The sequence below is a fragment of the Chiloscyllium plagiosum genome, unplaced genomic scaffold (assembly GCF_037043375.1).
Source record: "Chiloscyllium plagiosum isolate Xiang-an unplaced genomic scaffold, Cpla_swu_hap1 HiC_scaffold_5, whole genome shotgun sequence".
NCBI classification, from domain to species: Eukaryota; Metazoa; Chordata; class Chondrichthyes; order Orectolobiformes; family Hemiscylliidae; genus Chiloscyllium; species Chiloscyllium plagiosum.
In genome coordinates, this window is record NW_028270143.1 from 132,243,244 (window position 1) to 132,260,382 (window position 17,139).

Genomic DNA, 17,139 nt, shown 5'->3' on the forward strand with positions numbered 1-17,139 from the left:
TGAAAGCAGTGAAACTATCATGGTCATTCTAACAGACTTAACAAGCAATCAAGGTATTTTCCAATGTATAATTTCAGTTACATCACACTGTAAACTTTTGCTGTAAATTCTGTGTCTTACAATCGTGTCCTCCACAACCCCCTGATGAAGGAGCGTCGCTCCGAAAGCTAGTGCTTCCAATTAAACCTGTTGGACTATAACCTGGTGTTGTGTGATTTTTAACTTTACTCTGCAACGGTACAGGTTCAATACGGGAGACTGACTAGATTACCCACAGAGAGACAGCAGCTTCTTGATGGGTCGAATAGCTTCCTTGTGATGAAAGCACAGCAAGTTCCCCCAGGCAGTGATCAGGGACACCATTCAAAAATAACGGTCAAAACACAAGGGGCGGGGCGGAGGGGCGTGGGGGAGGAGCTGAGGTGGATATGGGCGGGTCAGAGGGGTTTGGGGGTGGAGCTGAGGTGGATGTGGGCGGGACAGAGGGGCTTGGGGGCGGAACTGAAGTGGATATGGGCGGGACAGAGGGGTTTGGGGAGGAGCTGAGGTGGATGTGGGCGGGACAGAGGGGTTTGGGGGCGGAACCGAGGTGGGTGTGGGCGGGGCAGAGGCGCTTGGGGGCGGAACTGAAGTGGATATGGGCGGGACAGAGGGGTTGGGGGCGGGACAGAGGGGTTTGGGGGCGGAACTGAAGTGGATGTGGGCGGGGCAGAGGGGTTTGGGGGCGGAACTGAAGTGGATATGGGCGGGACAGAGGGATTTGGGGGCGGAACCGAGGTGGATGTGGGCGGGGCAGAGGGGTTTGGGGCGGGGCAGAGGGGTTTGGGGCGGAGCTGAGGTGGAAATGGGCGGGACAGAGGGGTTCGGTGTCAGAGCTGAGGTTGGAGCTGGGCGGGAAGACTGTCTGGGCCAGTCCCGCGACGATGGTGGAGCTATCGGAGTCTCACTCTCTGTGAGCTCAGGCTCAGGGAGGTAGGTACCGCGTGGCGGGCGGTGCGGCCTAGTCAAAAGAGACTGAGCCCAATGATTGGGTGCACATTGCGGCAAGGGCAAGGCGGGGTTCCGGCTGGCGGGGGTGGGGTGGAAAGGAAGGGGTGAGGGGAAGAATTAATACCCCTGAGGGTGAGGGGAGGAACGAACCAATACCCCGGGGGGTGGGGGGTAATTGCCTCGGGGGGGTATCCCTGTGGAGGGTGGAGGAATCAATACCCCCTGGGAGGGGAGGGGTTATCAGTGTCCCGGGAGGGGGAGGGGTGACAAGCTTTGGGAGGGAGTGGTCAGTACCCCTGGGGGGGGGTGGTGAGAACCCCTGGGGGGGGGTGGTGAGACCCTGGGGGTGGGGTCTTGTTGGGAGGAGAGATCACTACCTGTTTGGTGTCGGGCTCTTAGTTGAGGTGATGTGAATACCCCTGGGGAGTGGGGCTCCTTGGTGGGGGAAGGGGTGATCTGGGTGACAACCTGCTGGGTGTGGGGGGGGGGTGTTCAGTACCACCTGGGGCTGGGGGCTTGCCCTTGTTGGGAGCAGGGCTGTGTATTCCCTGGGGGGGTTGGGTTGTTGTGGGATCAATACCCCTGGGGGTGGGATTTGTTATTCAGGGAGAGACCGTGTGTTTAGGTGAGTGGATCCTGATGGGATACTCCCTTTGGGTGATGTGCCAGGGGCACAAATTCATGTGAGAAAAAGGGAAAATACCCCAGATAGGTGTAGTGTCTCTGAGAGGGGCTTTGAGGGCAGCTGTGGGTAGTGTTCCTGGGCAGTGATTGGGGTTTGCAGTAAGATGTGCAGTGACCTGGGGGCAGGGTTGCTCAGTTGATGTTCCTGGACTTTGGTTTGGTGCAGGTGATGCAATGTTAGGTTCCAGAACATTCTCAGTGAGCTTCAGCGACATGGGATCATTTGCAGGATTTCAAAGAAACCACAGTGTGTGGGTTTGCAAAAGAGTTGGAATTTTTGAAGGTGGCTGTCCCAGTTAAGAAAGTATACTCTATTGTTGTCAGTTTTGGGCAGCACACATTAGGGAGGATAGGATTATCAGGGCCTTAGAGGTCGCAAAGGATATTTACACAAAGATAAAGAATCAGAATCATCAATTAATGTGGGGAAGCTGGAATTAATCTTGGAGATGATGCTAAGGAGCAGGTTTAAAAGAAGTGTTGAAGATTGTGAATGATTTTGAGAGAGTAAGGAGATACTGTTCCACTGGCGAGGGTCAGTCTTCTTAGAATAGTACAGGACCGGAACGGCCTTTGGCCCATAAAATTGTGCTGAACATGACACCAAATCGAACTAATCCCTTCTGCCTGTCCTTGGTCTGTATCCCTCCATTCCTTGTATATTCATGTTCTTATTTAAATGTCCCTTAAATGCCCCCATCTTATCTGCCTCCACCACTACCCCTATCAACGTGTTCTAGACTCCCATTTCCTTAGAACTTCCCCCCTCCTTAAATGCGTGCCCCCTAGTATAAGATATTTCAATTTTGGGGAAAAAAATTCTGATGGTCAACCCTATTTAGGCATCTCATAATTTTATAGACTTCTATCAAGTCTCCCCTCAGCCTCCAGGGAAAACAACCTGAGTCTTTCTAGCTTCCCTGTACAGCTCATATTTTCTAATCTAAGCAGCAGCCTGTTAAACCCCTCTGCACTCTCTCCGAAACCTCCATATCCTTCCTGATGGTGACCAGAATTGAATGCAATACTGTAAGTGCAGCCTAACCATATAAAGCTACAATGTGGCATCCTGACTCTTTTACTCAATTCAGTGATCATTAAAGGCAAGCATGCCATGTACCACCTTTTACCACTGTACCTACTTGTGTGACCACTTTCAGGGAACTATGGACTTGAACCACAAGATTCCTCTGTGCACCAATGTTTTTCAGGGTCCTACTGTGAACTATATACTTTTCTTTAATATTTGATCCCCAAAGTGCAGCACATTGCACTTACCTGGATTAGATTAGATTCCCTACAGTATGGAAACAGATCAATTGGCTCAACAAGTCCACACTGACGCTCCGAAGAGTAACCATTTCCCTACCCGATATTTACCCCTGACTAAAGCACCTAATGCTGCGGGCCAATTTAATTGACTTAATTCAACTGACTTGCACATCTTTGGATTGTGGGAGGAAACCAGAGCACCTGGAGGAAATCGGCGCAGGCACGGAGAGAATGTGCAAACTCCACACAGTCACCTGAGGGTGGAATCAAACTCGGGTCCCTGGTGCTGTGAGGCAGCAGTGCTAACCACTGAGCCACTGTGCCACCCTCCAGATGGCAGATGCATTAAACTCCATCTGCCATTTCTTGGCCCATATCTGCAACTGATCTATATCCAGATGTATCCTTTGGCAACTTCTTGCTCTATTGCCACTACACTGATCTTCAGCAAACATGATTTTAAAATGATTAATGAATCAACTCAAGGTTTTTAAGATATCCCTTCACTTGCAGGAAGGCTTGTTGGCTTTGGAACACAACCTGAAAAGCCTGAAAGGGAGATGGAATCAAATTGCATTGGTGTCTTCAAGAGGCAACTGGAGATAAATGTTAGGAAGACCTGATTGTAGGGTTTTCGGGGCAAGAGAAATGCTTGTGTGTCACAAAAATGGACAGGTTTTGAACAGGGTTGGTACAGCTGTGAAGGATCCAGATGATCCCCTATATGATTTGGAATCTTGCGAATGGTGAGATGTGACATGGGATTCCTTCGATCAGAGAATCATAATAAAGTCAGAGAGTGCAAAAGAGGGAATAGACGATGGCCTAATAGTATTATCCCTAGACGATAAAGCCAGAGACTCCGGTAATGTTCAGGGGATCTGGGCTCAAATCCTGCCACAGCAGGTGATGGAATTTGAATTAAGTAATAATCTGGAAATTAGGGTATAACGATGACCATGACTGTTGCTGATTGTCAGGGGAAAAGCCCATCTAGGTCACTAATAATCTTTAGGGAAGGAAATTTGCTGTCCTTACCTGGTCTGGCCTATGTGTGACTTCAGGCCCACAGCAATGTGGTTGACCTTAAATGTCCTCTGGACAATTAGGGATGTTGAAGAAATGCTGGCCAAGCTAGTGTCGCCCACCCCTCAGGAATGAGTTGGGAGAAAAAGTCCTTTTCTCCATCAAAACTGTACCAACACATAAAAAAACCCACCACCATCTGTACTATCCCACTTTCCAGCATTTGGCCCATAGCCTTGAATACGATGACATTCCAAGTGCTTGTTCATGTGTTGGTTGTGAGTTTCCCTACCTCTGCTACCCTCACAGACAGTACATTCCAGATTCCCATCATCGTCTGGGTGAAAACACTTTTCCTCAAATCCCCTCTTAAACCTTTCACCTTAAAGCATACCCCTCCTAACTGACTCTTCAATTAAGAAGAATAGCTGTTTCCTCTCCACCCTGACCATGTCCCTCATAACCTTATACACCTCAGCAGTGCTTTGCCTGAGGCCCACTGAAGATGTTACCTAGTATGGTGACGAAATGTCTGGAAATGAACCTTCCAGCTCAGCAAGCAAACCTACATCCAAAACCTCAACCTGAGCTACAAATCTTCTCAAAGTTTGCTTATACACCTCTGTCAGATCCTCCTCAAACCTCCCAGCGTGAAAGGCAACAACCTGAGTTTATCCAGCCTCTTTTTCCAGCTAAACTGCTCGATCCCAGGTAATATCCTGGTGAATCTCCTCTCCACCCCCTCCAGTGTAACCACATCTTTCCTGTAACCTGGTGACCAGAACTGCACACAGTATTCCAGCTGTGGCCTAACCAAAGTCCTGTATAGTGTCAACGTAACCCCTGCTATTATAATTTATCACTACTGGGATTTCAGCTTTTCACAAAAAACGTAAGAATTTTGAAGCACAGAACTGTGTCATCGCGTTTGCAGGTCAGATGACATTAGGAGACCCAGTAAGGAGTAGAGTAGAGTAACTTTTATTTGGCATTTCTGGCATATACAGTAAAATGAGATCGCGTTCCTCCAGGTCCAAGGGTGCTACATGGACAGCACAAACTACACACTCGTACACTGCCATAAGTGCATAAGAAATGTAAAACAGACAAAGTGCAGTGTAATAGCAGAATGATAAATAACAGACATTGTCCTAGCAGCAATTCGAAGTCATGCAAAGAGTTTCAGATGGAAGAGAATCTGATCATACAATGTTAAGGAGCCTGATGGCTTGGGGGCAGAAACAGTTGCACAGTCTGGCCGTGAGAGACCGAATGCTTCGGTATCTTCTGCCAGATGGCAGGAGGGAGAAGAGTTTGAGTGGGGGGTGTGTTGTGTCTTCCACAATGCTCTTAGCCTTTCAGATGCAGCGTGTGGTGTAAATGTCTGCAGTGGAGGGGAGATAGACCCCGATGATCCTCTCCATGTCCTCCTGAAGTCAACAACCATCTCTGTCGACTTGTCCACGTTCAGAGTCAGGTCGTTGGCTCTGCATCAGTGTGTTAGCTGCTGCACCTCCTCTCTGTATGCTGACTCGCGTTCCTGCTAATGACACCCACTACAGACGTATCATCAGCGAGCTTGATGATGGGATTTGAGCTGTGCCTCGCTGCACAGTCGTGTGTCAGCAGGGTGAACAGCAATGGCCTGAGGACACAGCCCTGAGGGGCCCCCTGTGCTCAGTGTGATGGTGTTGGAGATGCTGTTCCCAATCCAGACTGACTGAGGTCTCCCAGTCAGGAAGTCTAGGATCCAGTTACACAGGGAGATATTTAGGCCCAGAAGACTCAGCTTTCCAGTCAGGTGCTGAGGACTGATAGGGTTAAATGCAGAACTGAAGTCTATGAACAGTAACAGGAGGATCTGAGAGAATGGGCCAAGGAGTAGCAGATAGAGTTTTGTGAGAAATTTGATTCTGAGAGAGATGAATGGAGAGTAGTTTCTGAGTGGGGAGAAGCTAGCATCTGTGGAGGGGGAGAGAGACATAACTGCCAGATAACCGCAGCCATTGAAAAGGCAAATACTGTAGTGGCCTTTATTGGGGGAAGTGAAGCTTCAATTGTATTCAAATCTCTGATCAGACTCTAGCAGGAGTTTGCGGGTTCTGTTCTGGGCATCATAGGTCAGAGAGGACAGATTGACCTTAAGAGGAAGTGCCGAACTAGAATGATCCCATGGTAAAGAGAGTTAAATTGTTATGATGCATTATGGAGTTGAGGCTTGTTTCCTGTGTATTGTTGAATAAGCAGTGAGCTGACTGACATGTTCAAAATGATTAAAAGATATACATGGAGAAACTATCTGCAAGAGTCATGGAGCTGTTCAATGTGGAAACAGACTTTTTTGTCCCATTCATCTAGATATCCTAAATTAATCTAGTTTAATTTCCTCTGAACTCTTCCTATTCATGTGTCCATCCAGATGCCTATTAAATGTTGTCATTGTACCAGCCTCGACTACTTCCTCTGGCAGTTCATTCCATACATGCCCCACCCTGTGTGTGGAAAAAGTTGCCCCTTTGATCCCTTTTTAAATCTTTCTTCTCTCACTTTGGACCTAAGACCTTTAGTTTTGGACTCCTCTGCTCTGGGAAAAGACTTTGACTATTCATTCTATCCATGCCCCTCATGATTTTGTAAACTTTTATAAGGTCACCCCTTAGCTTCTGATGCTCCAGGGAAAATAGCCCCAGCCTGTTCACCCTCTCCTTACAACTCAAACCCTGCAACTCTGGTAATATCCTTGTTAATCTTTTCTTAACCCCATCAAGTTTCACAACATCCTTCCAATAGCAGGGAGACCAGAACTGAATGAAGTATTCCAAAAGTGGCCAAACCAATGTCCTGTCTAGCCACAACATGACCTCCCAACTTCTATACTCAATGCACTGACTAATAAAGGCAAACCCATATCAAATGCCTTCTTCACTATCCTATCTACCTGTGACTCCACTTTCAAGGAACTAGATCTGCAGTCTAAATCTAAGTTTCTTTATTCAGCAACGCTTCTCAGGGCCTTAACATTAAGTGTATAAGTCCTGCTCTGATTTGCCTTTCCAAAATGCAGCACCTCACATTTATCTAAATTAAACTCCATCTACCACTCCTCTCGTGGAGAGGGTCCAAAACCTGAGCTATCTGACCAGGACTGATGTCAGGAAGCATTTCTTCACAGAAAGGAGGGGGTGGGGGGAGACCTGGAACATTCTCTTTGGCGGGGTGGTGTTGGGGTTGCAAAAAGAAATGAATATTGCTTGGACTGGCTTGGAATAATCGAGAGATTTGGAGCAGAAGTGTATAGCTGGGGTCGAGGAAAAGATCAACCGTGGTCTAATTGAATGACAAAACAGGCTTGAGGGGCTGAATAGTCTCCTCCTATCCTTGTCTTTTTCTTTTCAGGCCCAGACGTGGGGACAAGCAGACCACTGAATATGCCACCCCATCGAACCAACAGTGATGGCCTTCCACAGTATCACCTTCGACGGATTGGACGTAGAGCATCACTCCCAGACATCGCCAATTTGATTGAGTGAGTTACATGCCGATGTATCAGGAAGGGCTGTGATTTGATTTGATTTGATTTGATTTATTATTGCCACATGTACCGAGGTACAGTGAAAAGTTTTGTTTTGTGTGCACTACGGGCGCGTCATACCACACAAAGACCATAGGGCATTTGAACAGAACAAGGAATACAAAGTTAGCAGCTGCAAAGAAGGTGCACAAAAAGCAAGATAATGTGAGATTTGAAATTTGACAGATCCATTCAGCAGTCTAATAACAGCAGGAAAGAAGCTCTTCTTAAACATGCTGGTACATGTGTTTAAGCTTTTGTATCTTCAGCCTAAGAGAAGAGATTGGATGAGATTATAACTGGGATGGAGGGGTCTTTGGCTACCTTTCTGAGGCTGCGGGAAGTATAGATGGAGTCAATGGATGAGAAGTTGGCTTGTGTGATAGACTGGGCTGTGTTCACAACTCTCTATACCGTTTTATGTTCCTTGGCAGAGCAGTAGCCATACCAAGCTGTGATGTACCCAGAAATAGAATGCTTTCTATGGGACATTCAGAGAGATTCAGGGTTGGAGAGGGTGAAGCATCAAGTCACATTGGCAATTGGAAAAGACAAGTTGTTCCGAACTGTTGCATTTAGAGACTGTCAAGGAATAAAGGTGAATAAATCCCCAGGACCTGATCAGGTGTACCCTTGAACTCTATGGGAGGCAGGGAAGTGATTTCTGGGCCTCTTAATGAAATATTTGTATCATCAATAGTCTCAGGTGAGGTGCCAGAAGACTGGAGGTTGGCTAATGTGATGCCGCTGTTTAAGAAGGGTGGTAAGGACAAGCCAGGGAACTATAGACCAGTGAGCCTGACATCGGTGGTGGGCAAGTTGTTGGAGGGAATCCTGAGGGACAGGATGTACATGTATTTGGAAAGGCAAGGACTGATTAGGGATAGTCAACATGACTTTGTGCGTGGGAAATCATATCTCACAAACTTGATTGAGTTTTTTGAAGAAGTACAAAGAGGATTGATGAGGGCAGAGCAGTAGATGTGATCTATACGGACTTCAATAAGGTGTTCAACAAGGTTCCCCATGGGAGACTGTTTAGCAAGGTTAGATCTCACGGAATACAGGGAGAACTAGCCATTTGGATACAGAACTGGCTCAAAGGTAGAAGACTGAAGGTGGTGGTGGACGGTTGTTTTTCAGACTGGAGGCCCGTTACCAGTGGAGTGCCACAAGGATCGGTGCTGGGTCCTCTAATACTTGTCATTTTCATAAATGATTTGGATGCGAGCATAAGAGGTACAGTTAGTAAGTTCGCAGATGACACCAAAATTGGAGATGTAGTGGACAGCGAAGAGGGTTACCTCAGATTACAACAGGATCTTCACCAGATTGGCCAATGGGATGAGAAGTAGCAGATAGAGTTTCATTCAGACTGGTTAGGAAGGTTAGATTTCACGGAATACAGGGAGAGCTAGACATTTGGATACAGAACTGGCTCAAAGGTAGAAGACAGAGGTTGGTGGTGGAGGGTTGTTTTTCAGACTGGAGGCCTGTGACCAGTGGAGTGCCACAAGGATCGGTGCTGGGTCCACTACTTCTCATCATTTATATAAATGACTTGTGTGTGAGCATAAAAGATATAGTTAGTAAGTTTGCAGATGACACCAAAATTGGAAGTGTTGTGGACAACGAAGAGGGTTATCTCAGATTACATCAGGATTTTGATCAGATGGGCCAATGGGCCGAGAAGTGGCAGATGGAGTTTAATTCAGATAAATGCGAGGTGCTGCATTTTGGGGAAGCAAATCTTAGCAGGACTTATACACTTAATGGTAAGGTCCTCGGGAGTATTGCTGAACAAAGAGACCTTGGAGTGCAGGTTCATAGCTCCTTGAAAGTTGAGTTGCAGGTAGATAGGATAGTGAGGAGGTGTTTGGTATGCTTTCCTTTATTGGTCAGAGTATTGAGTATAGGAGTTGGGAGGTCATGTTGCTGCTGTACAGGACATTGGTTAGGCCACTGTTGGAATATTGCGTGCAATTCTAGCCTCCTTCCTATCGGAAAGATGTTGTGAAACTTGAAAGGGTTCAGAAAAGATTGACAAGGATGTTGCCAAGGTTGGAGGATTTGAGCTACAGGGAGAAGCTGAACAGGCTGGGACTGTTTTCCCTGGAGTGTCGGAGGTTGAGGGGTGACCTTATAGAGGTTTATAAAATGATGAGGGGCATGGATGGGATAAATAGACAAAGTCTTTTCCCTGGGGTGGGGGAGTCCAGAACTAGAGAGCATAGGATTAGGGTGAGAGGGGAAAGACATAAAAGAGACCTAAGGGGCAACATTTTCACACAGAGGGTGGTACGTGTATGGAATGAGCTGCCAGAGGAAGTGGTGGAGGCTGGTACAATTGCAACATTTAAAAGACATTTGGTTGGGTATATGAATAGGAAGGGTTTGGAGGGATATGGGCTGGGTGCTGGCAGGTGGGACGAGATTGGGTTGGGATATCTGGTCAGCATGAACGGGTTGGACTGAAGAGTCTGTTTCCGTGCTGTACATCACTATGACTCTATTTCAGTGGGATTGCCCTTCACTTGTTTCCATTGCATTGATAGCTCGAGAATAACCTGCAATAGCTTTTCTTCATGCTTCTGTTACCCCTTGAAATCCCAAGGATCTATTATTTGATTACTGAAGATGTCATGTCTGTGTTGAAATGTTAACTCTGTTGTCAGACCCACTGAGTATTTCAAGCATTTTGTTTTATTTCACGTTAAGCATCCGCAGTATTTATCTTTTCTTGATCTGTGGAACGCTGCTGTTTGTTTCCGTCAACACTGAGCTTTACCTCAGAATTATCTGCCTTTGATCTGGCGATCCCTCCACTGATCTGTCAGTCTGTTTGTCTGATGATTAGAGCAGTATAAGCAGAACACAAATTTAGATATGGGAGTAAAGCTCATTCTACGCTGTCCCAATCAAAAACTCCCAGGACAGGGACAGCACGGGGCTAGATACCGGGTAAAGCTTCGTCTACACAGTTTCCATCAAACACTCCTAGGAGAGGAACAGCACGGGGTTAGATACAGAATAACTTTTGTACCATTCACAGAGAAGCAGACCCTACAGCTCAAACAGTCCATGTTGGAATTTACCCTTTAGAGGTGCCAAGTTTATCAATTATTTTCCTGGATCACATTCAGATCTTTGCACTGCTGTGAGATTGTCAGATGACGGTGAATTTCTGTGGTTCTGTTGTCGAGAAAATTAAAATTCGGTATGGTGTATTGAAAACAGGGAAAGCTCAGTGCGTAGGATGTTTTCTTTCTTTTCGTTTTCCCTCTCGCTGTTTATGTGTTGTCAGCTGGGCATCAGTTATAGAGAGGGATATTTCTTATTCATTGTCTGTGCTTTTCCAAAGGTTGTTTGAATCTGGCAGATAGTTGTCATGACTGTGCACTGTGCCTGAAATGAAGTGTGCCTGTCCCACTTCCAGCCGAGCGCAAACACGCATGCAGAAAAACCTTGATTGTTTTCCCATCGGTTACTAAGGCTGGTTAATGTTGCAGTCACCATATCTTAGCTTGGAACCAGTGTTTCCAGTTTTGTGCGAAAGAATGTTCAGTATTAAAGTGTTTACAATAGCAAGCAATAGCTTTGGACAGCTATCAGAAAATCTGATTAATACAGGGATCGGACACTTGGAGGCCAAGTGGAGTGAATTAATCACAATGGAATGCTGTAACATTGAGTTTCTGATCCGCTCACGACCTCTCTGGAGATCCTCAAAATTTGAATGTTAATCTCCCTGACCATTTCTCTGCAGCAAATAATGCCAAGCGAAACTCATCAAGGAATTCAAATTGTTGTTTCCTCTTTCCTTGATCACTTTGTTTGTTTATTTTAAAAGATTTTTCGAGACTGTAAGAGGTAGATTCATAAATGAGTCTTCCAGTCCTGGGAGCAAAAGGCTGTTTGTTTTCCTGTTAGTGTTTGGCAGACAGGTTGTCCTCTGGGAGGGTATGTCAGATGATCAGCGGCAGCAGAGTGGGCCAGAGTAAGACCTGAGATGTGAAAGGAAGCCTGGTTAAAGCGAGGCCTGGGGCCTGTGGGCCAGCCTGGTTAAAGCGAGGCCCGGGGCCTGTGGGCCAGCCTAGTTAAAGCGAGGCCTGGGGCCTGTGGGCCAGCCTGGTTAAAGCGAGGCCCGGGGCCTGTGGGCCAGCCTGGTTAAAGCGAGGCCCGGGGCCTGTGGGCCAGCCTGGTTAAAGCGAGGCCCGGGGCCTGTGGGCCAGCCTGGTTAAAGCGAGGCCCGGGGCCTGTGGGCCAGCCTGGTTAAAGCGAGACCCGGGGCCTGTGGGCCAGCCTGGTTAAAGCGAGACCCGGGGCCTGTGGGCCAGCCTGGTTAAAGCGAGACCCGGGGCCTGTGGGCCAGCCTGGTTAAAGCGAGACCCGGGGCCTGTGGGCCAGCCTGGTTAAAGCGAGACCCGGGGCTTGTGGGCCAGCCTGGTTAAAGCGAGACCCGGGGCCTGTAAGCCAGCCTGGTTAAAGCGAGACCCGGGGCCTGTGGGCCAGCCTGGTTAAAGCGAGACCCGGGGCCTGTGGGCCAGCCTGGTTAAAGCGAGGCCCGGGGCCTGTGGGCCAGCCTGGTTAAAGCGAGGCCCGGGGCCTGTGGGCCAGCCTGGTTAAAGCGAGGCCCGGGGCCTGTGGGCCAGCCTGGTTAAAGCGAGACCCGGGGCCTGTGGGCCAGCCTGGTTAAAGCGAGACCCGGGGCCTGTGGGCCAGCCTGGTTAAAGCGAGACCCGGGGCCTGTGGGCCAGCCTGGTTAAAGCGAGACCCGGGGCCTGTGGGCCAGCCTGGTTAAAGCGAGACCCGGGGCCTGTGGGCCAGCCTGGTTAAAGCGAGACCCGGGGCCTGTGGGCCAGCCTGGTTAAAGCGAGACCCGGGGCCTGTGGGCCAGCCTGGTTAAAGCGAGGCCCGGGACCTGTGGGCCAGCCTGGGTAAAGCGAGGCCTGGGGCCTGTGGGCCAGCCTGGTTAAAGCGAGGCCCGGGACCTGTGGGCCAGCCTGGTTAAAGCGAGGCCTGGGGCCTGTGGGCCAGCCTGGTTAAAGCGAGGCCTGGGGCCTGTGGGCCAGCCTGGTTAAAGCGAGGCATGATCCTTGAGTGGACTGTAAGGAGACAGCACTTTCTGCGAAAGCTGACTGGTTGAAAGATGCCCAGATCTAGGATTTGATAGCCTCACTTTGGCCATTCTCTTGCATGTTGATCACTCAATATCAGATTTTAATCTCATCTCCTATCACTCTTCCTTCCCCCACACCACCTGGCCCAGCTTCAGAAAGCGCGTGACTCTGATTGGAAGGAATGGTGATGTCGTCGATTACGTCCTCAGTGCTGCCAAGGAATCAAGGCGCAGGACTATCTCCAAGACCCACGCCCGGATTATCCGTTCACTGCAGAATAACCAGCACCGGCTAGTTGATTCGAGCTTCTCTGGAGTTTACATCAATGACTGCCGCATAGATAGTGAGTGTACTTCCATCTGGTGCAGGGATCAGGGCAGGCCGGTAGGAGCACCTGGGGGCCAGGCCAGGATCTGAAACCTATTGTCCTTTAGTTTTTAAACTTTTTTTATTTATACAGTGATATGAACAAGGAACAAGTATAGGCCGCTTGGCTGTGCCATTCAAAAGGATTGTGGCTGATCTGGTTTTAACCCTCCACTCTATATGTCTGCATATTCTAATAATCTTTCACTGCTTGGTAATCCAGAATCTATCTACCTCTATCTTAAAAATGTTTAAAGATTCTACAAACACTGAGGAAGGGAATTCCAAAGACACTCAACTCTCTAAGAGCAAAAAAAAAACCCCTCATTCAATCCCTTATTTTTAAACAGTTTTATTCAGTTGTAGATTCTCTGACACGTTGACACATCCTTTCCACATCCATCTGGTCAAGTCCTCGCAGGATCTTGTATATTTCAATTAAGTTACCACTGACACTCTAAACTCCAGCGGATACAGGCTTAGCCTATCTATGCTTTCCTCATAATACCGTACATTCCCTGTATTTGTCCAGTAAAACGTCTCCTGGGATCTATATCCAAGTAGTCTTGTTTGAGAGTTGTTTCCCTTACCTGCTGGGGTGGAGTGAAATGAGAGGGAGGAGGCAGACGTGAAAGTTTGACTCTGTAAATATGACTGTTGTCTCCTGTGACCTTAGGTGACGTCATCCTGAAGGAAGGTGATACAGTGACGTTTGGACATCCGCAGGGTTCTCAAGTGGACCGAGGGGAGAGAGTCCGTCAGCCCAACTCTGAATTTTACTTCATGGTAAATCTGTTTGAAAGTGAATTCTCAAAATGCTTTAATGGAGGAATGCTGAAAGGTTTTGTTAAGAAAATGATGGAGTAGTGAATGGCCAGCATGGAATCGATTTCAGAAGTTCCCTAGCTCTGTAAGCAACAAATCTCTATCCAAGAACATGGGACATGGAACAATACAGCGCAGAACAGGTCCTTCGGTCCTCGATGTTGTGCCAACCTGTGAACTCATCTAAGCTCATTCCCTCATCATCCGTGTGCTTAGAACGTAGAACATTACAGCGCAGTACAGGCCCTTCAGCCCTCGATGTTGCGCCGACCTGTCATACCAATCTGAAGCCTTTTCTAACCTACTCTATTCCATGTACATCCATATGTTTGTCCAATGACAACTTAAATGTACTTAAAGTTGGCAAGACCCAAAGCGAGAATCATACCCCTAGACCAACAAGCCACCCAGTAAAAAAAAAATTGAGCTTCAATTAAGCACAGTGAGACTGACGTGATTTGAACACGCAACCTTCTTATCTGGAGTCAGACATGTTCCCGTTGCGCCACAAGCCCACAGCAATCCAAGGATTGTTTAAATCTCCCTAATGTGGCTGAGTTAACTACGTTGGCAGGTAGGGCATTCCACGTCCTTACCACTCTCTGTGTAAAGAAACTGCCTCTGACATCTGTCTTAAATCTATCACCCCTCAATTTGTTGTTATGCCCCCTCGTACAAGCTGACGTTATCAACCGAGGAAAAAGACTTTCACTGTCTACCCTTTCTAATCCTCTGATCATCTTGTATGTCTCTATCAAATCCCCTCTTAGCCTTCTTCTCTCCAATGAGAACAGGTTCAAGTCTCTCAGCCTTTCCTCATAAGATCTTCCCTCCAGACCAGGCAGCATCCTGGTAAATCTTCTCTGCACCTTTTCCAATACTTCCACATCCTTCCTGTAATGGGGCAACCAGAACTGTACACAATATTCTAAGTGAGGCCGCAATAGCATTTTGTATATTTGCAGCATGACATTTCGGCTCTAGAACTCGATTCCTCTACCAATAAAATCTAACACACAGTATGCCTTCTTAACAGCACTATCCACCTGGGTGTTAACTTTCAGGGATCTATATACATGGACTCCAAAATCCCACTGCACATTCACACTACCAAGGATCTTTTCATTGACCCAGTATTCTGCCTTCCTGTTATTCTTACCAAAGTGAATCACCTCACATTTAGCTGTATTGAACTCCACTTGCCACTTCTCAGCCCAATTCTGCAGTTTATCCAAGTCCCCCGCAACCTGAAACATTTTTCCATACTGTCCACCACTCCACCGACTTTAGTGTCATCTGCAAACTTACTAACCCAATCACCTATGCCTGCATCTAAGTCATTTATAAAAATGACAAACAGCAGTAGTCCCAAAACAGATCCTTGTGGCACACCACTAGTAACCGGACTCCAGGCTGAATATTTTCCATCAACCACCACCTACTGCCTTCTTCCAGAAAGCCACTTTCTAATCCAAACTGCTAACTCACCCTCAATCCTGTGCCTCTGTATTTTATCCAACAGCCTACCATGTGGAACCTTATGAAAGGCTTTACTGAAGTCCGTGTTCACGACGTCAACTGACCTACTCTCATCCACGTGCTTGGTCACCTTCTCAAATTGCTCAATGAGGTTTGTGAGACATGACCCACCCTTGACAAAACCATGTTGATTATCTAAAATCAAATTGTTGCCTGCTAGATGATTATAAATCCTATCTCATATAATCCTATCTCATATAATCCTTTCCAAAACTTTTCCTACAACAGAAATAAGGCTCACTGGTCTATAATTACCTGGGTCATCTCTATTGCCCTTCTTGAGCAAGGGCACAACATTTGCAATCCTCCAGTCCTCTGGTACTAAACCTGTAGACAATGACAACTCAAAAATCCAGGCCAAAGGCTCCGCCATATCCTCCCGAGCTTCCCAGAGAATCCTCGGATAAATCTCATCCGGCCCAGGGGACTTGTCTACTTTCACTCCTTCTAGAATTGATAAAACCTCCTCCTTACTAACCTCAATCCTTTCTAGTCTAATATCTCATATCTCATTCTTCTCCCCTACAATATCATCCTTTTCCTGAGTGAAAATCAGTGAAAAATATTCGTTTAGCACCCCTCCGATCTCCACAGGGTCCACACACAACTTCCCACTTCTGTCTTTGGTCTTATTCCTACCCTAGTCATCCTTTTATTCCTCACATATCTATAGAAAGCTTTAGGGTTCTCCTTTATTCTACCTGCTAAACACTGCTCATGTCCTTTTTGCTCTTCTTAACTCTCTCTTTAAATCCTTCCTAGCTAATCTGTAACTCTCCATCGCCTCATCTGAACCATCTCGTCTCATCGTCCCATAAGCTGCCTCCTTCTTCTTCGTAACAAGAGATGTGATTTCTGTGGTAGACCACAGTTCCCTTACCTTATCACTTCCTCCCTGCCTGACAGGGACATACCTATCATGGACAGGCAATATCTGTTCCTTAAACCAGCTCCACATTTTGATTGTCCCCATCCCCTGCATTTTGCTACCCCATTCTATGCATCCTAAGTCTTGTCTAATCGCATTATAATTGCCCTTGCCGAATTGATGACTCTTGTCCTGTGGCATGTACCTATCCCTTTCCATTGCTGAACTAAACGTAACTGAATTATGGTCACAGTCTCCAAAATGCTCACCTACCACTAATTTAAACACCTGGCCTGGTGCATTACCAGGCACCAGATCCAGTGTGGCCTCCCTTCTTATCGGCCCTTCGACATACTGTGTTGGAAAACCCTCCTGCATACATGCACAAAAGCTGCTCCATCCGACGTACTAGAGTTCCTGTACAGTGAATCCTGGCTCTCTGTAGAGGAACTTTAGAGACCAGGACCGAGCATAAGAAAGGAGCTCGACAAATCATTTGGTCTTTGGAACCTGTCTATCACTGAATAAGGCATTAGCTGCTCAGAAATCTGTCAACCTTTGTCTTGAATATCTTGTTTTATTCATTCATGGATGTGGATCTCACCGACTGGGTTACTATTCATTGCACATCCTTAGTTGCCATTGAGAAAGTGATGGTAAGCTGCCGCCTTGAACAACTGCAGTCCATCTGCTATGCATTGATGTTAGGGACGGAATTCTCGGATTGTGACCCAGTGATGCTGAAGGAATGGTGATATATTTCCAAGTCAGGATGACAGAGTGGTTCGGAGGGGAACCTGCAGGGGTTGGTGTTCCTATGTATCCGCTGCCCTGTCCTTCTGGATGACAGCAGACATGGATTTGGAAGGTGCTGTCTA

The 17,139-nt window shown here is 47.2% G+C and overlaps 1 protein-coding gene across 7 annotated transcripts in view; it reads left to right on the top strand.

Moving 5' to 3' along the window:
- Positions 1-890: 890 nt before the first annotated feature.
- The window catches only part of LOC122550348 (uncharacterized), a 113,854-nt gene continuing 97,605 nt past the window's right edge, over positions 891-17,139 (top strand). For all 7 annotated transcript variants that reach the window (XR_015757286.1, XM_087987677.1, XM_087987679.1 and 4 more), the window contains exons 1-4: positions 891-972; positions 7,369-7,498; positions 12,813-13,006; positions 13,706-13,815. Coding sequence is in view for 6 of the 7 variants with exons in the window: in XM_087987677.1 (XP_087843803.1) it covers positions 7,401-7,498; positions 12,813-13,006; positions 13,706-13,815 (402 nt within the window). In the remaining variant the exon portion in view is untranslated. The remainder of the gene's footprint in view (positions 973-7,368; positions 7,499-12,812; positions 13,007-13,705; positions 13,816-17,139) is intronic.